Source organism: Anolis carolinensis, chromosome 3 (assembly GCF_035594765.1).
Source record: "Anolis carolinensis isolate JA03-04 chromosome 3, rAnoCar3.1.pri, whole genome shotgun sequence".
NCBI classification, from domain to species: domain Eukaryota; kingdom Metazoa; phylum Chordata; class Lepidosauria; order Squamata; family Dactyloidae; genus Anolis; species Anolis carolinensis.
This window is the reverse complement of record NC_085843.1, coordinates 125,115,954-125,141,154: the sequence shown is the minus strand read 5'-3', so window position 1 is coordinate 125,141,154 and position 25,201 is coordinate 125,115,954. Positions and strand designations below refer to the sequence as shown.

Sequence of the window (25,201 nt, the reverse complement as noted above, 5' to 3'; positions counted from 1 at the left end):
TTTTGATGGGCAACTAAACCACTGCAGTAGGTAAATATGAGGCAAACCACCTATCTTTTCACCTCACTGGAATTTTATAAAAGAGTTGTAATAATCAGAATCATTCTTGCACTGTATACAAATGTATCTGTAAGTTCAATTTAAATTAATTAATTTAAAGAATCCTGGTAGTCCCTGGCCACATCTCAAATCAGCTTGAGCAATAAAGAGTCTATCTTCTTACTACATCTCGAAACTTCATATATTGCTGTTTACCTTCTGGTCAATATATTTGTCTTCAATTGCAAGCCTTTTGGAGTGGTCACAAGAAGAAGAAGAAGCTGATGGAAGCCTTCTTAGTAAACAAGTTGTATCTTGTTGCTGTCGATCAATAAACTGCTTCATAAAACTTTCCCTTGTTATTACACAAAAAGAAAGAACAAGTTAATTGAAGGAAAAGTAGAGATTCACTTTGACTTCACAGTACTTATTATTAACTTTGTACTTCAGTTACTAAAACAGTATTAATAGTTCTTGTCCTATATGCTATGTTTTGGTTCCAATAAGACAAAAGGTAAAATCAAAATGGAAAATCATAAGAGGCATATCATACAAAATGATTTTGGTTTAATCATTAAATTGAATGAGCAATTATTACTATTAAATTTGTATGCATCTGAAAATGAGCCTAAAACAGGAGTGGGGAGCCCATGGCTCTTTACTTAATTCCAAAAGCACTCTGCAAGTATTCATTTCAGATCTTTGGGATGAGTAATCTGAATGGGATGTTGGGGGAGGGGGCTATTTTAATAATAATAATAATAATAATAATAATAATAATAATAATAATAACTTTATTCTTTTACACCGCCTCCATCTCCCCGAAGGGACTCGGGGCAGCTTACATGAGAAAACAACATACCACAATGAAAATTAACATACAATTTAAAACATAATATAGCATCATCATTATAAAACAACACAACATGATGAAATTTAAAAACTAAGACAACAATTGCTACGCATAGAAGGTGATTTGTGCAAAAAAACTCTTATTAAGGTCCATGAAAAATGGTTAAGGACGAATGAGGAGGAAATAGGGTTGGCACCCTGGATGTTGTCGTGTACCTTAAATACATTTTTATTCATGGTGACCCTAAGGCAAATCTATCATGAGAATTTCTCTGCAAGATTTGTTCAGAGATGATTTGCCATTGAGGCTGAGAGAGTGACAATGGGTTTCTATGGTCTATATACTGTTTCTCCTTGGATAATGCCTTTAAAAACATGGAAGATGCCAGCTGCTGCTGTAGAAATCATGTTACATTTTAACAAATTCTCTCTTTGTTAAAAAGTCACGCACACACAAAACAGATGTTCAGCCTCACATTTGAATTTTGAAGTATCTGATCTGACTGTTGTTTAAAATTTTTTGTTTGTTCACCATTTTTACTTTGCTAAATTTTGTATCCTATACAAGAAAGCCAATGCCATGACTGATGACACAATCAGGGACTTCTTTGCTGGGGAGTAATGAGCTCCACTGAACTCAATGAAGTTTATTTCTGATTTGATATGCATAGGATTTTGTTTTGAAAATTTTGAATTTTGGAATTTGGAAGTATTCAATGAAATAATCACACTTCTTTCACTAAAGGTTTTTTTTGTGTGTATGTAGGAAAATTGAAAGATCACATAAACACCAAACCAAAAGAATGCAGTGAAAGTCTTAAACCAATCTCAAAATGCTCTTCACACTTGTTCAGTATGTTAGGCGAGTTGGAAGAGGTTACTACCTTATTTTGGGGACTGTAAAATCCGAAGGGAGCTTGGAGATTTTTACCATTTGAGGTCTGTTGGGGAATTTTTCGAAGATCCGTAAACGCAATGGGAGCTTCTCCTTGGTATCTGCATTTGCTTCACTTTGTTTCAACTAACAAAATGAAATGAAATGAAATAAAGATATATGCAGGATTTGCTTTTGTCCCCCCCCCCCAGATAACCTGATGCAGTCAGCTGAAGAAACACACGATGGCAGCAAAGAACTACAGAGAGGACTGTAGTGGGTCCAATACTCCCTCCTTAGTGTGTTAGAGCTACAGTCACAATTGAAGCTGAAACAGTATATTTGTTAAAATATTTAAAATGCAAAGAATATTGCAGTAAATATTTGTATTTCCTTCATGTATTCCCCCCTCCCCACAATTCTCTAATACAATATAAAAATAAATATTACTTCTTCTACTTACAACTTTCATCTATGGGAACTAAATGTAACATATGCTTAAGAGATAGGAAAGATGACAGTATCCTATAAATGCTTAAACCTCCACAAATCCGAACTAAATTAGGTTTTTGTATTCATATCTCCAAAGAGAATCACCTTCATTTACTGAGGAGTCACTACATTCAGGCAATCTGGCTTTGAAAATTCTTGCTGATCCTTAGGGAGATGTCAGTCCCTGTGAATGAACTTGATGGCAATATAGCAGGCTCAGTAGCTTGACCAACCGTGCAAGGACAAATTAATTGCTGCTTGAGCTCATCTTGGAAAACATTCAGCTTGGGATGAAAATATGGTTGGAAGAATGTAAGGAACAGAAAGTGTTTGAGAATAAATGAGAAGAATGGGTGCAATCCTGAAAAACATTCCTAACCAAAGAACAACTACCTTGTAATGTTCTTTTATCTTTTCTCCTGACTTTAAAATAGCTAATAGTTGAATGTATTCCTCTATTCTTCAGGCAAGAATACATGCTCTTTAATGAGCACTGGGAGCAATGTTCATTAGTTAGTCTCATACCCCATATGCTTGGGCAGAGTAGAAAGTAGCCAATAAAAGGAGGGAAATTGGCCTGGACTATCTCCTTAGATAGAGGCTGAAATAGAGAGTCTTAAACTGGGATCTACACATACTTAGGATGGGCTTCAGAAAGTCAATGTTCTGATGAAAATGATTTTTCCCCCTTAAATTTCCTTCCTATTACTTTCCAGTGTTCATTGTAGTTGTTCTCCAGATACTTCCACATAAAAGCAAACAGTTTTATTTCATAAAATAAATTGTATGAAAATGTGTGTATATCTGTAAGTGCATGTTTCTGGGGATTTTGTGGATTTTTCAAAAGGATCAGCATGCACTGCCTACCTGCTTGTTTTCTTACTCTTGACGGGTCTATCTGTCAATAAACAAAAACTATAAAATCGCTGTGAACCCCCAAGACCCTTTTAGTGGCTCAGGAAATAGGGGAGCAACCAAACAATATAATTAAATTTCAGCACAATCACTAGGACATCTAATAGAGAACATCTCATCATAGATAAGCCCCTGAATGTGTCTGAAGGGCAGGCTGCTCCTATTCGGCAGCCTCCAGTGCAGAAGGACAAACAACATCAGAATAGCTATCACGGCTGCAAGCAACGTGCCTCATGGGCTGAAAACACTTTTGAGCCTGAGTGTAAACAAAGGGTATGGATTATTGACAGTGTAAAGAGTGGAGAGAAAAGGAGTCATTTAAGGACATTGCAAGGGCCACAATTATGTTCAAACTTATCTCCGTTAATGCATTCGAAGGACAGAAGCAGCATCTTAATTACAACTGCTTAATAACAGAGATGCTGAGAACATACAGGAGAATCAAACCCAGAACAATATTTTGAAGATTAGCGAGCAAAATACCAAAACTAAATCAAAGAAAAAGTATTTTCTTTTTGTCCCAAACTGTACACTTGTTTTATTGGAGGGGAGGAACTGTCAAAACAAAGCAAATATCTTGAGAGGGGTTATATAACCTCACAAAAATAGTCAAAGGATTGCCTTCTGGTAAATATGAGATATAATTGTTCAGTTCAATGTTGCTATTACAGTAAAAGCCCAATAATTTTGGTGGCCTTGGCAACACAAAAACAGCACCACACACAGGAGGACATAAGAAAGAATTTGCGTCGGCTACATTTATAACCAAAGAATCAAAATGCCCATGCGTCCAAGGGAAGTTTGGGCTTATTTTGCTTGAATAGGAATCCTTTCTGCATTAGAGCAAACCTGTGGGAAGTGTGAAAGGCACTTTCATTCAATGAGTATGTACCATTCCTTGTACCTAAAATACCTGCTTTACATATATTCCAACTGTCTTTAATTGGTAGGAGCTGGCCCAATTAATTCTCTGTTGTCCCACCCTTTCAGCTGCTTTTAAAATGCCCTAGTTTCTCTCTCTTTCCGCATTTCCTTTTAATCCTCAGTTTACTTCAGTTGCTGCACTGAGATCAAAATCCTGAAGTAGTTTCCAGTCAATCAATTCCACAGGGGAGAAGAGGGAGAGAAAACGGGCCTTTTCTGTACACTAAGGCAGAAGCAACCCATCCCTTTCCATTTCCATAAACTTCTAAAACAGTTAATAGACAAAGCAACAGGGATCCCATCTTATGACACAAAGGGACTTCTGCCTTTTGCCCATGTTGTTTAATCTGTGAACGTTCTTTGAAGTGTAGGGAAATGGATGGAACTGGAGCCTGTTAGAAAGTGTCTTCTGAGTTCCTGATGCATATGAAAATGGGAAAAAGTGGGGGAAAACACTTGAGATAGGGTCTGTCAAATTTCCCCATGTTGAATTGCTTCAATGACATGGAGTAATGGGCAGTATCCTATCAAACATTGACATTTATCTCTCAAAATCCTGCTTAATGAGCCTGGCATGGTGATTTTTAAAAATTAATTTTACTTAAATTAAAACAAATTAATTTAATCATTAAGAATATCGCCATTTCAAGATATCATCACTTTGTTTTTCCTGTCATTTGGCTTTCAAAATTGTGCTACTGCTAGCTTTATAACTTTCTCTCCCCCCCCCCCCCCCGCTTTTATTGCCAACTACAGTAAGTTCTAGTACCTAGAAGGTTTCAGACTTTCACAATTGAGAGGAGATTGGGAGGGGAAAGGAGGCGGAGAAGTAGTGCTTGTTTTAAGACTGATGCCTGTGATATGCGAGTAAGTAAATTCTCTGTCTTCTTTAACGGCGGAATCCCACACAAAGATGATGATCCAACATGAAAATTTAAAAAACTTTCCCTACTTTTTTCCATTTCTCTCTGTTTTCCCCAGCTTTATCTGATGACATCCCAATAAGCCACTGAACATATCTGATTCCATTGATGTTGGTGCCACAAAGCTTTACTGACCAATCTATGAAATAATGAGACTATACATTTAAATTGGATTGAAATATGGTCTGCTTTGTTTAAATTGCTACCTATTTAATTATTTCCAGAGATGAACAAATAGGGGAAGTAACCTAGCATGGGGAGAAACTGGAGTAGTGGTTGTCTACGCCATGTCCTCCCCAGCTCCCACTGGCTGAAACTCCTGAGCTCTAGGGAGAAACACCACTGTAATGTCACACTGCTATTGCCATGGAATAATTAATCATGTCTTCCATTCATTGGAGGCCAGCAAAGGTGCTCAACCTGGCTAGCTGGCATGCTATGACAATTGGGTTAATGATGTAAATAATACATGCAAATTTTCTTATCCTTAATGAGAAATTATGTCTTCCATACCAAGTCAACTATTCAGAAAGCAGAGTGAAGGCCCCAAGGAAACAGAGTCAAGGCCAACATCGCAAGCGTTTTGCAAAAAATAAATAAGTTTGTTTACAAAATGGTAAAAACCCTTGGATTTGGACATTTTTCCATATCACCTCATCAGCCGATTGTGACATTGCCCAACCCTATCTGTATATCTGCAACAAACAAAGTGCAATTATGAACAATCGCACCACACACATTACTCTACTTGTATAAACATCAATTGATACAAACATTACACACCATCCAAAAAACTGTAAGAATGCAAGTTATTTTCAAGTCATCAACAGGATTATTATTATTATTATTATTAAACTTTATTTGTACCCCGCTAGCATCTCCTGAAGGACTCAATGCGGCTTACAAAGGCCAAGGCCTCAACACACAATATAACAATACAAAACAAAAGGCAAATTAAAAACAATTAAAACAGTATAAACAACAAGCAATAAACAATACGCTAAAACACAATAAAACTGGGCCGGGCCAGAGTAATGGGTACAAGATTAAAAGTGCTGATGTGACAGGTGATATATAAGGCTTATAGGGCAAGTGCAGAGTGCGATATACGATCTTAGTTCTAATAAAGTGCTTATGGGACTTGGTGTTGGAGATTTCCTATTAATCTGGGAAGGCACATTGGAACAGCCAGGTCTTCAAGTTCTTTCTGAAGACTGCCAATGTAGGGGCCTGTCTGAGATCCTTGGGGAGGGTGTTCCAGAGTCGGGGGGCCACCACAGAGAAGGCCCTGTCTCGTGTCCCCACCAACCGCGCTTGCGACGCAGGCGGGATCATGAGCAGGGCCTCTCCAGATGACCGAAGTGAACGCATGGGTTTGTAGATGGAGATGCGGTCACGGAGGTAGGATGGTCCCAAACCATTCAGGGCTTTGTAGGTAAGCACCTGCACCTTAAATTGGGCTCGGAATGTAAATGGCAGCCAGTGGAGTTCCTTGAACAGGAGGGTTGACCTCTTTCTGTAAGGGGCCCCAGTTAACATCCTGGCTGCCGCTTGTTGGACCAGTTGGAACTTCCGAGCCGTTTTCAAGGGCAGCCCCACGTAGAGCGCATTACAGTAGTCCAGTCTGGAGGTGACCAAGGCATGGACCACCCCGGCCAGATCAGCCTTCGCAAGGTACGGTCGCAGTTGGCGCACGAGTCTCAATCGTGCGAAGGCCCTCCCAGACACCGCCGACGCCTGAGCCTCGAGCGTAAGCGATGAATCCAAGAGGACTCCCAAACTGCTGACCTGTGGCTTCAGGGGGAGTGTAACCCCGTCCAGCACAGGTTGCCACCCTATACCCCGGTCAGGATTACGATCGACCAGGAGGACCTCTGTCTTGTCGGGATTGATCTTCAGCTTGTTCCTCCTCATCCAGATGGACACAGCGGCCAGGCACTCGTCCAGCACCCGAGAGGCCTCCTTGGAATTAGGTGGAAAAGAGTAGTAGAGTTGTGCGTCATCTGCATAGAGGTGACACCCAACTCCAAAACTCCGGATGACCTCTCCCAGCGGTTTCATGTAGATGTTAAAGAGCATGGGAGACAGAATAGAGCCTTGCGGGACCCCACAGCTCAAAGGCCAGGGGTCCGAGCAGGCGTCTCCCAGCTTCACCATCTGGGATCGACCCTCCAGGAAGGATCGGAGCCACGACAAAACCGTGCCCCCGAGACCCATCCCAGAAGGATACCATGATCGATGGTATCGAAAGCCGCTGAGATGTCCAAGAGAACCAACAGGGTCACACTCCCCCTGTCCAGCTCCCTGCGGAGGTCATCCACCAAGGCGACCAAGACTGTCTCGGTGCCGTGACCAGGCCTGAAACCAGACTGTGACGGATCTAGGTAGTTGATGTCATCTGGGAGGCAACCACCCGCTCCAGCACCTTACCCAAGAAAGGGAGGTTGGAGATTGGTCTGAAATTGTTCAGCACCATGGAGTCAAGGGAAACCTTTTTAAGGAGTGGACAAACCACAGCTTGTTTCAGGTAAGATGGAAAAACCCCCTGCTCCAACGATGCATTAATGATCAACACAAACCAATCAACCAGCCCCTCCCAAGCCAAGATTCATATGTAAAGGCAGAGTCATGATACTGGCAACCTGCTCATGATGCACCAAATAGTATGATGGGCTGAAGTAGGTGCATCTTATCAGTTTTCTCTCTAGTTCCTTCCTCTCCCTTTGGAGTTTTGGTGCACCAATATTGCAAAAGTGCAATGCACCTACCAACGCTTTTGCACTGAACCAAAGCCCTCTAACATAATCTGAAAAGGCTAGAGATGAGTTCTAAGAATACAAAGCCACCTCATATTCAAAAATTAAGATTCCTCCTTCACCACTGCCTCCTCTGGGATTTCTTTCTCCCCTTTAAGACCCAGAAAAGCTTAACAATTGCCTGATACTTTAGTCAGCATCTTAAAGTCCTGATATTCCTAGGAAGAGGGATCCAAACAATTCACAAGATTTTAAACTTACAGAATGGACTATATACACTCTGGTCAAACTGGAAATGAAACTATGCCTTTTTCTGCAGGCATAATCTCCATCCTATGGATACAGTGGTATGTTTGGGGAAACTATTCACGCAGTCCAATAACCACACACAGATGGCATTCAACCCGTGTATAAATAGACCTCTAGCTTGTGATAAAGCAACACTGCTCAGATAACAATATTGACTGTCATTTGGCTGGACTCTGCCATCAAAAGGCAAAAGTTGCTACTTCCTGTGTATCCCAAGCTGGAGCTGATAGTACTTTAATAATACAATAACTATATATGGCAACTACATATATGCTTTTCCTACTTTCCAAAAGAGTGTTGGATCTCATAGCACCTGGCACTCTCTCAACTTTGCTGCCAGTAGTAGACAATGACATGTAGGAGTAAGGAATATATTTTATGGGGAAGGAGAGATTGCTCAGGTTTTAACTTCTTTACCAGAATGAGGTAGGCATGGAGATTGAGAATATGATTATGCTTAAGGATATTTATGAAAATGTATCCCCCTTAATCCATATCCCCTCCATCCAGCTCTTTTAAAATTTGAAGGAGCGAATCAGAAGCAGAGTTACAGATAGGCATGCTTCTGAACAGACAGTTGTTAGCCTTTTATAGTACTAAGAAAGCATCCTTGTGCAGTGACAAGGGACTGAGTTTGAGGAACAGATCTCTGCTGACTAACAGTTATATGAAATGCATGGGCAACGGTGGTGCTATAAAATCAAGAACAGAAAATATTTTGGAATTAAAGTGGGAAATTTTGCTTTCATTACCCATTGGACTCTTGTATTTTGAATGGGATCATAGTAAACATGTGGGAGCCAGTTCATGTTACAAGTTTGTATTAGACCCTCCAAAAGATCTCTTGGGCTCTAGAAGTAGGACAACCTTGAGTTTTGAATAAATGTGTCAGGGGTTGTTGTTATAATGTTATGTGCCTTGTTTAATACTTTTGTACAGTTTTAACCTGTTGTATTATATATGTGCACCCTGGAGCACCTTGTAAGCTGCCCCGAGTCCCTTCAGGGAGATGGTGGTGGGATATAAATAAATTTATGGACTGCATATGGATGTTGACCTGCCCTATCAAGAACCACTGTCCAAAGAAGATAGACAAGACCACAAACTGAATTTTAATGGAGTTCAGATGTTAATATAAGTAAAACAGGGAAAGAAATGCTTATTTTGGAGAAGTATAGCCAGAATGCAGTACAGCCAAGGTTACCTAAAGGCATCTAGCTGAAAACAGCATAATGATTAATAACATGCTTTAAAAATAATCTGAGCTCAAAGCCATTCTACAGTACAACTCAGCTTCCCTCGTGCTGAGATAATGCTACATATTGGACAGCACAAGGCATTTAGGTTCACTTAGTGCCTCTGAACACATTTTGAGGTAATATTTGCTCAGCATGAGACACTTCTTGTTCAACCTCCGTATCATTCAATTTATAGAAAATCTTAAATTGTTTTTAACCTTCATCCCTAAGGCATCTGGGAGGATGTGAACCCCAAATGAGAATACGATATGCAAAACTTTTTGATCAACAAAATACCATTTCTCTTTTCACTCCCCTTGTATATTCTTACAATTACAAATTCTTACAAATCCCTTGTTCTATGGAATTTCAAAGTTCTCATATAGAGAGGTTGGGGAAGTTGTCTTTTTGGACTAAAATTCCCAGTAGTCACACTGGCTAGGAAGCCTAAGCTCCAAAAAAGGAACTTCAAAACTCTGCTTGTGTACTTGTGTTTAGCTGCATGCTTTTAGTAAAGCCAAACCAAGCTGTACCCTAGAGTATGTCAAAACACTCAGCTGCAGTTAGAAAGGTGGTTAACAGGTGAGGTAGAAGCATGCTGGCAGAGAGATTAAAGTGATCGTAATCATTATGTGGGAGGAAAATAAAACAACAAGACCTGGATGGTAAGTCAATAATAAGGAGGCTTACACTGGCAAAGCTGATTGCAAATTTTGCTTGTACAAAACATAGGTACCATACATGCACACTCTGCTTTATTTTTGCATCTGCTACTAAAAGAATTCAAAGATTGCCTTCTCCTGACTCATCCATCACCAACCATACCTGAGAACCTAGTGGGGCTCAGAGAAAGCCCTCAGGTTCTGGTTTTTCAAATGCAAATCTACATGGAAATAAGAGATGCCCTACCTTGCCTTGTTTTGTATTGTCTTATGAAGGTCCTGATCCTTGTTGTATTGGTAAAGGATCCCTCTTGTGATCTGATCTAGGTCAGTTGTTCATAGCTTTTAGCATTAGCTAGCAGGAGGTGTAAGACTGTTGGACAGGGGTTTCTCCTCTACTACACTGGAATAATGGACTGTTTTTTCTTTTGATCCCATGTTCTGTTCTCATACTTGTTTTCATGTCCAGCACATAGTCCTCGTACTACTTAAGAGTGCAAGAGGTGCCTTTTAGCACCACTGTCAAGAAACCACAGACATACTTATGAGTATTCAGAGGCTCAAAGCCCTTCAGATTGGATTGTTGGATGGCAACAACTTCCGCATACACAGGTGGAGTCATAACACAACAAAGGAGTCCAGAGTTTCCATGGTTCCATGAATTCTTTGTGTACATAAAATATGTCCATATATGGGGGGGGGGGGGAGATTTTTTCCTTTGTCACCAGTGACATTTGGTAAAGTTGAATCAAAAAAGAATGCCATATCCTAGCTTAAGACAGACTGTGCATGTCTCAGTTTTGCTTGCTTCAGTTTGCAAGTGGAGAGTGCCCATAGATAAAATACCACACTTAAATGTATTTTTTTCTACTAGAGATGAAGAGATTGTTTTGATAAAGCCCTCCATTCCTAAAATGCTTGCATATACCTTCCCTTCGATTTAGCTACTCTTACAATCATAATAAAGTATATTTTGGATTCCTCTACCATCATCCTTGCATGCAAGAGGATTTATGGGATTCCATCATTGCATGTAGCTCTGTTGTAAGGTGTCATTGTAGCTTCCTTTTGTTAACTAAAATAAGCCTGACACTTATCTGTCTTGCCAGTTGTACAAAAAAAGCCATTTGCAAGGATCAGATAAATAGTGGAAAGGTATTTTTTCCCTTTGGCTCTTTCTTGTTTTTGCATTTCCTGCTTGAAATTGCTTGTGGACAATCTCTGAATAGTAATATCTGGCAGTGATTACGCATTTCTTTTTTAAAAAGAAACATAGAGGTGCAATTTTAAAAAATAAATATTCTATAATATGTAGTTAGCTGCAATTACCAATAAGACACCCATGATACTAGCTTCTAGATCTCTGCAAATTTCCAAGAACTTCTGTCATATCCTTAATATGAATTTATTTCTTTTTATTTGTTCATTCTTTATTTTTTCCCCACATTGTGGGACCCAAGTATAGAATGGGGCATAACAATTTCCCATATTTAAATAGGGACTTTGTAGGCTATAGTGGGGATAGGGGACGTGAAGTAGGTCAAATTCTGTAGGTTAGGCTCTGCATTTTCATTATTTATCATGTGTTGGGCCAGTGAACATCGGGGCTTTGTTGTTTAAGCATATTATAAGAACAACTGTTCTGTGATAACGACTCAGAACATTCTGTATATGTTTCGAGCTCAGTCGAAATGCATTTGTACCAAATCGGAAAATGAATTTGCAGCAGGCAACTGGATCCACACTTAAAAGAACACCACAAAATGTGGAAGCAGTAAGAGCATCCACTCAGAAATCACCAAGGCATACCATTCATAAGCATGTCATGGTACTGGGGATATCAAGTTGGAGTTTGAGGAGGATTCCACATGTCAATTTAAAACTGTGTCTTTACAAAATAATTTGTCTAATATGATTTTTAAAACCAATTAAAACAAAACTTTTAATTACTTTTCAGAAATATATATATATATTAGATAGCTTTGTTCATTTTTTATACCCATCAAAATGTAGGAGATTTTTATGCCCCACCCTGTATATTATTTACCTAGCCAGACATTGGACAAGATCCATGGCTGAATATCCATGGAATGCCAGAATTTAATAGGAATGTGAGGAGAGTTCTTGCTTCCCCATTACATGTTCAATGGAGGACTGGGAAACAAACCCTGGGAATGTTTCTAGACATTGCAGAAGACTCATGGGAAAAGAAGAAAGGTCTGAAAATTCTATTGTCAACCACTGTGGAAATACTACAGGTTTATATGCCAGGGATCTCTGTTGAAATGCTTGGTACTTTCAGTAGGGCCAAGGCCCTTGAATGCTTCTGATAATCAATATTAATAAAACTGGGCTAGGATGATCTATGGTCTAATTCAGGAGTCCTCAAACGTTTTCAGCAGAGGGACAGTTCTTGGTCTCTCAGAGTGTTGGGAGACTTGACTATAGTCTGAAAAAACAGGAACTAATCCCTATGCACACTGCACATAACTTATTTGTAGTGCCCCCCCCCAAAAAAACATGAAAGAACAACACAATAGTTAAAATGAAAAACAATTTTAACCAACATAAACCTACCAGTATTTCATTGGGAATGTGGGCCTCTTTTTGGCTGATGAAATATTCAAATTAATTAGAATTGCTGTTTTATGCATTCAAGTTGTTTCAGACGCAGGGTGACCCTAAGCCTAAACTTTGGGACAGGGAGTTTGGGGACTCCTGATATAATTTAATATAAGAAAATCATGGGGTAAAGAATGATATGGGGAAGAAGAAACACAAATACTTCAAATGGAGGAATTAGCAGTTCTCCAGAATTGTTCTGCTTTAGTGTGGCAGCTAATTATAATGACAGATGCATGAGTGATATACAAAGTCACACTCTAAGCAAATAGAAACTTGCACATTTTTATTGCAAGAGAGATATACAAACACCAGAATTGGAAAAAAGCAAGAATAAGACCAGTCTCTTCTGGTGGGCCTATCTGGATTAATTTTAATTATGGTTTTAAAAGTAGTATATGAAGCCCTACAGGTGTTGGTGAACTGCATCTCCCAAAAAGTCCCTACGATGCAAAACTATCTGGAGAGTCACACAATCTCCACTTAATGTAGAATGTACCTTAGTACTACATTTTCCTTTTTTACTTATAGTAATGCATTTTTTTTGTTTAATTTTAAAAAGGCCCTGCTCTGAGCTTAAAATCAAACATATTAGTATAACATTTTGAAACATATTGAATCAGTAGAGCTGAAAAACAAATAGGTTTTTGTCTCACAAAATGTTTGTTGTTCATTCCCCTCTTATCAAACGGCATCAGAATCAAGGAAGGGATGTGGGGAATAGAGTGAAGAACTTCTTGTGACATTTTGATTGGTGATGTTTTGCCCCGAAGTACACTGCTTATGCTACCGCCTAGGGGGTATTTTGTTCTGCCAGGATTCACATATTATTTTTAGAGCAAGATAGACTGTAGCACATTTCAGGAATTATAAACTACCTTCTAGGCACTGGTAGAACTTTCACAGACATCTTGTTTGTATTAGCCATGAGAAATAAACATAAAATGATTTCCTTATGAAACAGCAGTAGCTATGCACTGGACATTGTCATGAAAAATAGTTTTCAGCATGACAGTTTTTCATAGTGACTTTGTGAAAAGAATCAAAGAATTGTTGTCATTTTTGATAAGGGATATTTTGCATATGCCAAAAAACAAATGTTAGCTTTGTAGTTCTTTTTGTTGAAGTCAAGGAGAAAATGAGAGGGAAGAACTGGAACAGAAATGTCGCTTATAGCTGTTATGGAAAAAAGAGTGTGAATCAACATATAGTTGTATAAGAAAGGTTTTAATTTAGCATAAAATAGAAACAAATGAGAAAGAGAGGAAGCGGAAAAAATAGGTCTGATTAATTAGGAACTCTAGTTTTGTAAACTTTCTTTTAATCTGCAACATTAGAGAGATGTTAGCATTGCACAGACCAAGGCATCTGCCTAACAGTGATGACTTCTACAGGCAACTGGTTTGGCCCAGTGTTAGACAATCACCTTCTCCAGCATTAGTCGGTACAGTAGGAATGCTGTATAGGGGTATTACCCAAGCCTTCCTTTCTTGCCCCATCAAGGACCAATTCATTGTACATGTCTTGCTATTCTTTTAGATGCTTTGAACAGCCTACAGTTGGTTCTCTGTATCCATGAATTCTGAATCCACAGATTCACCCAACATCAGTTTAGCAATATTTGGAAAAAAATCCAAAAAGCAAAGCTGGATTTTGCCATGCATTTGTGTGTAGACACACCTACTTTAGCCTCAGAAATCCTCAGGCTCTCTCTGGCACTCATCTGAGTTTTTCATTATTTTATGTAAGGGATGCCATTTTACTATGCCATTGTATATCATGGCATATGAGCACTCCCAGATTTTGGTATTCAGAATGGTCCAGGAAGAAAACCCCAGTGAATACCAAGGCCTATTATGCACCATTCTTGTATTACCAGAATGAGTAACATAGAAAGATACTTTAGAATACAATAGACTATTTGTCCATTTAGTCTAGTATTTTTGTTCATCTAGCACATGTGTCACACTCAAGGCCCATGGACTGAATTCATTTTATGCAGCCCTCCAGATCCTTGACCACAACTCCTGTATTCCTCATCATTAGACATTATGACTTTAGCTGATAGGAGTTGTGATACAGTAACATCTGGAAGACTGCAGTTTGTTTTGTTTGGTCAGTATAGTGGGGTTGAATGATGTAGATATAAGGCTCATGGATATGTCTGATGTTAAAATGTCCTTTAATCTTTCCCCTGTCTCAGAGTGCTGTTTCATTGCAAACTCCATTATCCCCAGTCTGCATGGTGGATAAGTGATGGGAGTTGTCATTCAATAACTTCTGGGGATCCAAATGGGATAAAAACTAAAGAGCACCAACTACTATGGAAAAATATTATAGCTAGCCCTCTGAATCTATGGATTTCCTGTCCAAGGATTCAATGGACATTTGAAGGCTGATGTCGCTCTGAATGAAAAAGCATTTCACACCCTTGATCTAATCTATCCAGCAGCAATAATTCAGGGCTTGTTTTCTCACCTGCCATCTAATCATTGAAGTTGCCAGGTATTAACTCTCACTCCTGCATGAGGGTCTGTATTTTCTACCATATGGACCGATCAGTCAAACACAGACAACCAAGAGAATAAGAAAATATGTATTCTCCTGCAATTCTCTTCCGCAGCACAGTGGCCAGTAAACAATTGTTTCTATTCAAGTAGCAATACCTATCATCAGGATGCAGATGCTTGGGTCCTGATTATTTACATCAGTGATTCCCAAATGGGGCACTACCGTCCCCTGCTGGGTGCTGCAGCAATCCAGGGGAGCGGTGATGGCCACAGGTACATATATCTTTGTTTAATTGCTATTAAATTTAAAAAAAAATTAATTTCCAGGGTGCTGAGTAATACTTTTTCTGGAAAGGGGGTGGTAGGCCAAATAAGTTTGGGAACCACTGATTTACATTATTAAGAGCAACATGTGATTCACACAAGGTTTCTGACTGTTTGATGAAATTTCTATTATTAGTTTAATACAGGTATATGCTTTGCCTGTAAATATTGGAATATTACTAAAAAATACTTCAGAATCAAATTATAATTATAATTTGCATTTTTAAATAAGGGTTGTGTTATAGATTAAGTGCATTGTGGACTACAGAGTCTCCCAAGAAAGAACAGCTGCTGTGTTAAAAAAGTTACTTTTACAAGTGCTGGGAGGTGTAGGTGACAATTAGGTAAAGTTTATATTTAGATGTCTAAAACTAGAGTGGTGGAATCCTTCCACTTTTAGGTATGTCTGTTAGGGTTTCACACATCTGTGCCTATTGATGGTAAATTGTGCCAACTTCGTTTACTCAACATGAAAAGCAGTTACTCTGAAATATTAAGCAGCATATGACAACAAGGTCAGAAGCGACCATATAAGAAAAGAGTCCCAGGATTTACTGACAATAGTGATTGGATCCTCCTCTGCATTGATGAAACATGAACATGACAGCAACATTCTGCATGTCCTGGAAAGTTCAGATTGTTTTATTCAGAACATTATATACTCGTAGGACACTCAAAGAAAATAAATTCCAACTGCCTGTAATGGTAGATGTTCCAGTAAATTGTACCAATTAGGTCACAATCAGGAGATGTGGAAACACTTGGGAAAAAGATCTGAGTCCTCCTCTCTTTTAGGTATAACTTGTTTTTTAAAAGAAACTTTCATGGCCTGTTCTGCAAAAGAGGACTTCTGTAAGAAGGCTTGGTACTGTGGAAGGAACTGAAACTGAGGACACTTGAGTTGCTGAGACTTTGTCCCCTCTTCCCTGCTGCTGGTAGACATCTTGCCAGAGGCATGAGCTCTTGCCACTAAGCTGCTCGCCTGGGGCACAAATGAGTCCAATTTTGCCTAGTGAAACTGGATGGAAAGGACAGTAGAACAAAACAAGCCAATGTGCATTGACCTTGTGAAGCCTTTGCTGGAATAGCATGTTTCTTCTCTAACTGGAGCACCTATTGAGTATATAACTCATGAGAACAGCTTAGCTTAATTTTTGGGACTCCTTCAGGCTAAACTGCCTCGCTTGTTCATTTATTTACAGTCATTTGTTTGCTTTTTTATTTTTGGTCAGCCAAATATGTGTTCAGAAAATACAAGGGATGCTGCATGAAGCCACTGGGAGAGATCATCTGGAGCCTTGGTGTTGGATGTCATCAGCATCCTGATGATACCCTGCTCTATCTCTCCTTTATCACTGAGGCCAAAAAAGCTGTGGCGGTTCTTATTGTCTGGATGCAGTAAAGTAAAGGGCTGAATAGATTGAGGCTTAATCTAGACAAAATAGAAGGGAAACCAACCAGGAATTGGGATCACAGCCTGGTCTGGATGGATCTGCTATCTCTTTAAAATATCATTTTGTAGCATGGGGGTGCGGTTAGCTCTAGTGCTGTTAATGGGAAGCCAAGCTGCTGCTGTGGCCAGGAGCTTCTTTGCCCGGCTTTGGCTGAAGCCCCAGCTTTCTCCTGGGGGAAGGCAGATCTGCCCCTTGGTTACCTTTGTAATGTGCTCCACATGAGGTTGTCTTTGAAAAGTGTTTAGAAGCTGCAGCCAGTTCAAAATGCAGCAGCCAGAATGGTGTCCATAGACCACATAACGCTGGTCCTGCAAGAACTACGCTAGCTTTCAAATTGTGTTTGAGTTCAATTCAAGGTGCTAGTGTTGGTCCACAAAGCCCAAGTGACTCAGGCCGATGATATCTGAAAGACCACCTATTTCCATATGAGCCAGACAGAAATTTGAGATCTCCAGAGGCAGCCTTGTCACATGGCCCAAAACCTTGTTGAGTTAGGTTGCATGTAACAGGGCTTTTTCTGTAGCAGCACCTCAATTATGGAATTCCCTTTTTTAAACTCCTTGCAGGCATTCAAAGCAGTTTTGTTCCATGTGGCAATCACTACTTGCAGTTGCTGTTTAACTGTTTTAAAACGGATTTCAAGGGCTTGTTTTGGATGTTTTGAAAGATAATTCTAATGCACTTTTAGATGGTTTATCTTTGTATTATTATAACTGGTTTTTATTTGTTCATCACCTCTGGAGCCCTTGTGGGCTAGAATACAGAAATACCAAATAAATAAATAAATGGAATATCTATAACTGGAGCTGCTCATCACCTCCAGATCTGTTATACAGCAATGTAAGTATCACAGGTGACATCTTTGAAAAACTTTGTCTTTGAGGCAAAGGTGTTATTTTAGAGATAGAAGGATATTTAGGTAGCAGCATCCAGACATTCTGTGCAAAATGGACACCTATGACTGACAATCTCAAATAACTGAGGGTTCTTCTACACCGCCATATAATCCAGATGATGAAATCAGATAATCCACATTATCTGCTTTGAACTGGATTATGAGTCTACACTAACATATAATCTAGTTCAAAGCAAATAATCTGGATTTTATATGGCAGTGTAGAAGGCTTTTGAAAAGGCCATCAGCCCTAGAAAACCAGGCAGCATAGTCTGAGAAATCTACTAAGAAAAATAATATTTTAAAATTATACCAACTACATAGATATGAAGAACATAGCACTCTACTTCTATTTTTTTTAAGTATGAGAATTTCTTTAGCACACAACCAATCTGATAACTAAAATAAACCCCTGGAAGAAGTGAAGAAATTGGCACATGGGATTTCACAAGGAAATGTAAGAAGGAGAAAAGACAGAGAGAGAAAATTGGATGCTGTGAACTCATGGAGTGTCTTCATTTACTCTGCAGACAATCACATAAAAACGCCCAACATCAGCAGGAGTGTCTAGCAGCATTTATAAAAATAGCATGCTCTTTCGCTAGCTTTTTTAAAAGAAGTAAGTTGCATGTTGTAAAATAATACTTTTAGTAAAGATATTATGGCTTTTTGCAGTGAAATTGGAAACAGTAACCTTTCAGCTTAATATGCAGCAAAAACATTAAGCAAGCCAACAAAAGAATTTCTTATATTGATATTTTAACACCTGGAGAGTGTTTAAACAAAAGGATAAAGTGCTAGGGCTGGGGTGAGGAAGGGGGAGATTATCATTATAAATGTTGAAATATTAAATAGGGTGACATTCCTCAAAGTCTGTCTAGGATTTTAACTAACCATACTATCACAGCAGTAAGATATTTGGAACTTCTCAAGTATCTGAAGAAAAAGTACTATTTTAAAATCCATGTTGCAATGCCACATGTGTATTGTATTGCAAAGATTTTTGCATATACACAAGTTAAATAATATATAAATGGTTTCCAAATATATATATATATGAATTGGATTCAGACATAACCATTCTGTTTCCAAAGATATGCTTGAAGGCTGGACTTACTATACCTTGGGAACATGATGTTCTGTATATACTTCTATCCATGCTCTTAGAACAAAGGTTTAAAGCAGGGGTCCCCAAACTTTTTAAGCAGAGGGCCGGTCCACAATCTTTCAGACTGTAGAGGGGCCGAATTATCATTTAAAAAAAAAAATACAAACTAATTCCTATGCATACTGCACATGTCTTATTTGTAGTGCAACAACAACAACGAAAGAACAATATAATATTTAAAAACAATTTTAACCAACATAAACCTATTAGAATTTCAATGGAAAGTGTGGGCCTGCTACTGGCCAATGAGATAGTCAAGTTAATTAGGATTGTTGTTGTTGTTGTGTGCCTTCAAATCATGTCAGACTTGGGCTGAGCCTAAGTCTAAAATTAATTATTTATTTACTACATTTATTTACTACATTTATATCCCACCCTTCTCACCCCGAAGGGGACTCAGAGCAGCTGTATGTACATACAATATATTATATTATTAGCATAACACAATATTAGCATTATACATTACTATATTGAACTATACCACTATACTATTATATAATATGTAATATATAACATATAATTAATATTATTATATGGTATTACTATTAGTATTATATTGTATAACATAAGATTATTATCAATATTATATGTATATACAATATATTATATTATTAAAACTGATATAAAAATATTATATTATAAAACTGAGGGCGGGGGCCAGGTAAATGACCTTCGAGGGCCGCATCCGGCCCCCGGGCCTTAGTTTGGGGACCCCTGGTTTAAAGTCTGCTTTAGGTAGCACCTTTAGGTAACTTCCAACTTCTCTTTTATCTCGTGAAATAGGATAGTATCTGCCCATATTGTGGAAACTACCCAAAAAAAAGCGTAGTAGTAGTATTGTCTGTATTTTACTGGAGAATGAAAGCTTTCCTTCAGAAGTAGGTAATTTTGGAGGAATCTATTTTCCACCACTTTCTGACCTGTTGTGGACTATATTAGTGCCTCCCAACACAACCATTTAAAAACACACGTAGTCTGTTTAAAAAAAGTCAAAGCATGATATAGGAGCACATATTTTTTTTCAAAAAGAACGAAACTACAGAGGCTTGGAGCACTTCCACACACCCATATAACCCAGAATATCAAGACAGATAATCCACAATATCTGCTTTGAACTGGATTATCTGAGTCCACATTGTCATATAACCCAGTTCAATGAGGATTTTATACAGCTGTGTTGAAGGAGCTTTGCAGAGGTGTGATTCAGCCTCAGGCTGCAGGGATCTCAAAAATAGCAGGAGAAGTCTATAACTGTATAGATGTTAGAATACAGTTTAGAGATGCTGAATTAACAATGTTCTAACAGTGATGCTCTTTGTTATGGTGGAATAGCTATATGTTTTATGTTCTACTCTCTCATTTGGATGAAGAAGCCTTATTCTGTGCTACTTACAAGGACTATGTAAGTTTGTTGGACTGTTTGATTTTGTATGCAATACTGCGAATTTATATTTTAACTCTGCTGACAAGAGTAAAGTTTTTTTTTGTCCCTTTTCCTCTTGCTTGTGTGTCTTTTGCATTGGACCTGACTGAAATCTGCTTATGTGCAACAAATAAGGTCGCATCTACACTGCCATATAATGCACTTTGAAACTGCATTATAGGGCCAATGTACACTTATACGATGCAGTTAAACTGCATTATATAAGTCTACAGTGACCATATAATGCAAGTTCAAACTTTTAAAATGTAAAACTTTGCATCTTCATAGGTTTATAATTCACATCTCAACAAAGAGCAGCATGGGGGGTTCTCTATCTGAGCGCCCATCTACACAAGCCTAAAGCCAGTGTTTTTTCTGGATTAGCTTGAGGCTTCCAAGCAATGTTAGCACCATAGTGAGATGATTATAATTTGATATGCTCATAAATATTTTTCAAAACAGTTAATTTGGTTTCCCAGATTGAAAGTATACAGTCATATTTTTATTTGGGAGTAAATTCCAAAGAGTTCAATAGAGCTTATTCAAAAGTAAGAGTATATAAGTCTGCAGGAGAAGAAAACCTATATGGTATGTTCCAATGAATTGGGAAGAGTCGTCAGAAAAGGTAAAAGCCACAGTGGTTTCAGAGCTGAGAAAGAGCTACTGTAAACCTCTGGCTATGCTGATGTGCTAATGAAACTGAGAACTTTTGTTGCTAGTAGATACTTTTTGTCAATTCTGGAAGAAAAGTAAGTGACTTTCTCTCCCTATCCTACTTCCTGTTGCTGCCTCATCATACATAATAAGCAGAGTTGGCATTTCCTTCAGGAAAAAGGTATTTACTTATGAGAAACATCTTACCAGTAAAGAAAAAGAACATGTTTAAAAGGTGCATATAGCTCACACAGGAAAAGCATTCTTATCTCTAGATTTCCCTGACAGAAAACATTGCCCTTTTTTGGTATAAGATAGGGACATTTTTTCTATCCAAAAAAAATGTGGGAAGCCTGTGGAAAAATGATATTCCATCATTATAAATATAGTAGGCTAAAGATTATTTCCCACTAACACAATACTGCTTATTTTCAACAGTGATTTCAACTTTCATTATTTAACTGGTAAAAGCCAACTTCATTTCTGAATGACAATTAAGGTTTTTTATTACTTTAATTTTCCCCTGACCATTCTTATTAACCTTTTATTTATTTAGAGATATAATGAACAAACTAATTTTACAAATTTCTTCAGTGGTCTAATGTTAAGAAATAAATTTGTATTAATGAGTTAACACCAGTGTGTTAGTACTGACATAGCTATTACATAGATGGTACTTCTCCATTCAGTTTTATAGTCAGCTCTGATTTCTATCCCTGGGATTATTTTGAAATAGCATATAGTTTCAACTAGAAAACAACCTATCCAGATAAAGACACAGTTATTTCTGCTTTTTTTTAAAAAAAAATTAAAACGTTTTCTCCTCCATGATATTTTTTTTCAGTGGAGGAAAGAGGGCATAAATGGAACTGAGGACAATGGAGGAAGAAATGTATGGATATATCTATCCACCTTCCACTCCTCTCTTTACCACCTTCCCACTCTGTTTTATCCCCTGCTACCAGTTTGATGGATGATCTGTGACATTTCTGGCATTTTCTAATGGAGGGCCCCTCATGCTAGTAAATAATAAGGCACTATGAATTTATTCCATTTTTTCCTCTTATCAGATTTCCCCAGTAAGAAAAGAGCCAGAAAAAATAAGTGAAAAAATATGGAGAGATTACAAATAAAGGATGTGAAGTCCATAAAATTTAGAGAATGAAGCCAAGCAATCATGTGATAAATGCTCCATCTCAAAATACCCACTGAAGACTTCTAAGTGCTGGTCTCTTCTTCACTAGCTTCTGCTCTCTTCCACAGTTCTATTCCAATGATCTCAATATTCAATACACTCACTTTCAATTGGGCTACTATGAGTTGTCCCCCACAAGTGTTTTCTCCCTTGGCAGTTTTGTGAAGTTGGCAGTTTCAGTTATGGCCTTGAAACATGTTATATAAGATTCATCCATCCCTAACCGGATTGTTAGGATACTTGGCTAATGATCCCTGTCCTCTCGGTTATGGTTGGTTTGTAATTGTTATTTATTGTCTATTTTAATTGTATAGTTGTATCTGTTTTAATATTGTCTCTCAATTGCTGACTATGTAATGTATGTTCTTATTTTGATTGGAATCCGCCCTGAGTCCCCTCGGGGAGATAGGATGGTATATAAATCAAGTTTTATTATTATATTATGTAACTCTGTGATTCTGCTGAAACTTCCCTCTTGTGAAAGATGGTATTTGTGGTACCAGCCATTCTCCTCCTCGAACTGGGAAAATAAGTAGATACTCCAGCAAAAAGATGAAGTATGTTTTCACCTCCTCCCAGGGGCAAGCTTGTTCAGTATTTCTGTCTGGGAACCAGGCATACTGTCCTTCAAAACCTCTGTTCCTTGTGCCCCATTCCTTCTGTCCACCAGCTAAAGTCTGACAGACACATTTTTAGCCCAGTGGCCTTTGTGGGGACTAATTTGGGATTCATTTTAAAAGATATTTCATTCGTATGCAAATTTGACACTTCCTCTACTTGGGCTAGGTCATCAAAATATCAGGACTCCGTTTATTGTTAGAGTGAATAAAACAATAAAGGTGGTGATATATGTTAAGCATAGATGGATACACCCTTAACACTCCAAGGAAGGAAGCTCAGTGTCCCCTGCAACTGCAGGTGCTGGTAAGATACAAAACCCAAAGTTCAGGTTTTGTTTGCACATTGTCTGAATACTAACTCCAGCTAGAATGTTCCTTTGTTTCTTTTCATGGAACTACGTAAACCTTAATTATATTAATCTCATTGGAACCGCAAGCTAAATGCATAAATCGGAGCCTATAGAGCCTGTAGGAATATCCAGAAAGTGAAACCCCCCTCATAAAAGACAGATATAATCAGTCTTACGACCTCATCACGTGGCCTTCTGGCTCCATCCTAGGACACTTCCAGGAAAGAGACAGGATGGAGCTTGCTGGAGCCCTTCACACAACACAGGGGTACTTCTGGTGGGGCCCTGTCCTGGCTCTGTTCTGAAAACATCCTAGGATGGAGCCCTGAGAACACAGGTGACTTCAACGGGGCCAGCATAGGGAGAAGCCGGCAGCGACGCTTTCACCTGTATGATGGGGAAGGTGGTGATGAGGGCATTGTGTGGTGTTGGATAATGATTTCCCCCACTGCCCCATGGATTTGCCATGCTACCTGGCGAATTTCCCCGCTGTCGCCCATGTTAGGAACCACAATGTAATGAAGTCCCGAGAATATGTTTGACCAACTTTAAGCTGCTTCCTTGGCCTAATTAATTCTATCACATGCAAATCTTTAAACCTAGAGCATAACAAAGTTATGAGATAGAGATCGAGACCTGAGCTAGTGTTGTCTACTCTAGTATTGTCTCCTCTAAGGAGAAGGGGATTCCCCAGATTCCTAAATGAAGGTCTTTTAAACTGAGATATAAGTGGGCAACTTTGGAAACTTACTGCGAAGTCTTCACTCTGCCTTTTCCTCTCCTTTGCTTCAGTTCCCTCTGTTTAGGTTTTCCCAATAGTGTAGATACCTCCATTTGTAATAGTTTTTGGGTGGAGCATAAAATCCCCCTAGAGGCTAGCCTTAGTTGGTCTCTTCCATTTGCCTGTATAGAGCTCCTTTGCTAGACTCCTTTTTTCTGCAGTAGAACTATAGAGACCTGGTTTTTGTCTGGAAATCCTAGGCCTAGCTATCCAAACAGGCATCCTTAGCACATAAACATTGCATTCAGCAGTATTCTTATACCATCAGTCCCAGAGAAAACAGAAGCCTTTGACCAGCTTAGGCTTCACAAAGAAGACTGAGACAACCTTTGGGCTCCAGCTTGTGAGCTATTGCTTGCACCAGGGACAGAGGACTTTCAAAAACTCCAGAGAGATGACTACAACCAACAAAATCTCCTTTTGTAATGTATTGTTTTAAGCTTATCTTACAATAGTCCTTGGTGGAGTTAACCCTTTATTCATTTTGCTTTCGGTAAACTCATTTGGTTATCTTTTCACCTTGCCTAACGTGCCTCTGTATGTTAAGGGTCTTGAGGTTAATAGACAGTATACAGATAGCCTCCGAGTAAAGCCAGACACTATAGTTCTCCCAAAGGCTTGGGCATGCCATCACACTTATGCATGCGAAGCACAGCTGCAAAGCAATTGGTCATCTCTACTAGGCATGTTCTTGATGACACAGAAATACTGATGATTCTTGGTACCCCCAATTTTGACTTCCTGTGCTGGTGCGCCAGAAACAGGAGCACCACATGTCCACCCTAATGCAGTGTTGAGATAACTAACTGAGTCAAAATCAATTTTCAGCATGGCACAATTATAACTGCATTAGGAAAGCACTGAAAGCAATTATTAAAGCTTATTATTTCCATCATTTCTATGCCTTCCTTCTCACCCGAAGGGACTCAGCTTCAAAGATAACATTAGCAGGAAAAGGCAGAGCTTTGTAGTATCTCACTTTTGTATGTGCTGTTACAAAGACTGGGGTGATGGGGGCAGTTATATTAGCTAAATTGGTTGAACTGTTACCTGATGCACATGAACACATAGAAAAATGACAAATACATTAGCTGGTGACAAATAGATTTTCATTTATTTGCCCTTGCCTGAGTTCTATGGAGAAATGTATGGGCGTTGGTTAAAAAAACACATCAGCTGCAAAAATGTTTTTGATAATGAGTATCTGTACTGAAATCATAA

General features: G+C 38.7%; 1 protein-coding gene across 5 annotated transcripts in view; it reads right to left on the bottom strand.

The window, feature by feature from the left end:
- Positions 1–25,201, bottom strand: part of nalcn (sodium leak channel, non-selective) — a 300,357-nt gene that overhangs the window by 48,886 nt on the left and 226,270 nt on the right. For all 5 annotated transcript variants that reach the window (XM_062975470.1, XM_062975471.1, XM_008106968.3 and 2 more), the window contains 2 exons: positions 1,776–1,912; positions 256–394 (listed from right to left, as the gene is read on the bottom strand). In XM_062975470.1, the coding sequence (XP_062831540.1) occupies positions 256–394; positions 1,776–1,912 (276 nt within the window). The remainder of the gene's footprint in view (positions 1–255; positions 395–1,775; positions 1,913–25,201) is intronic.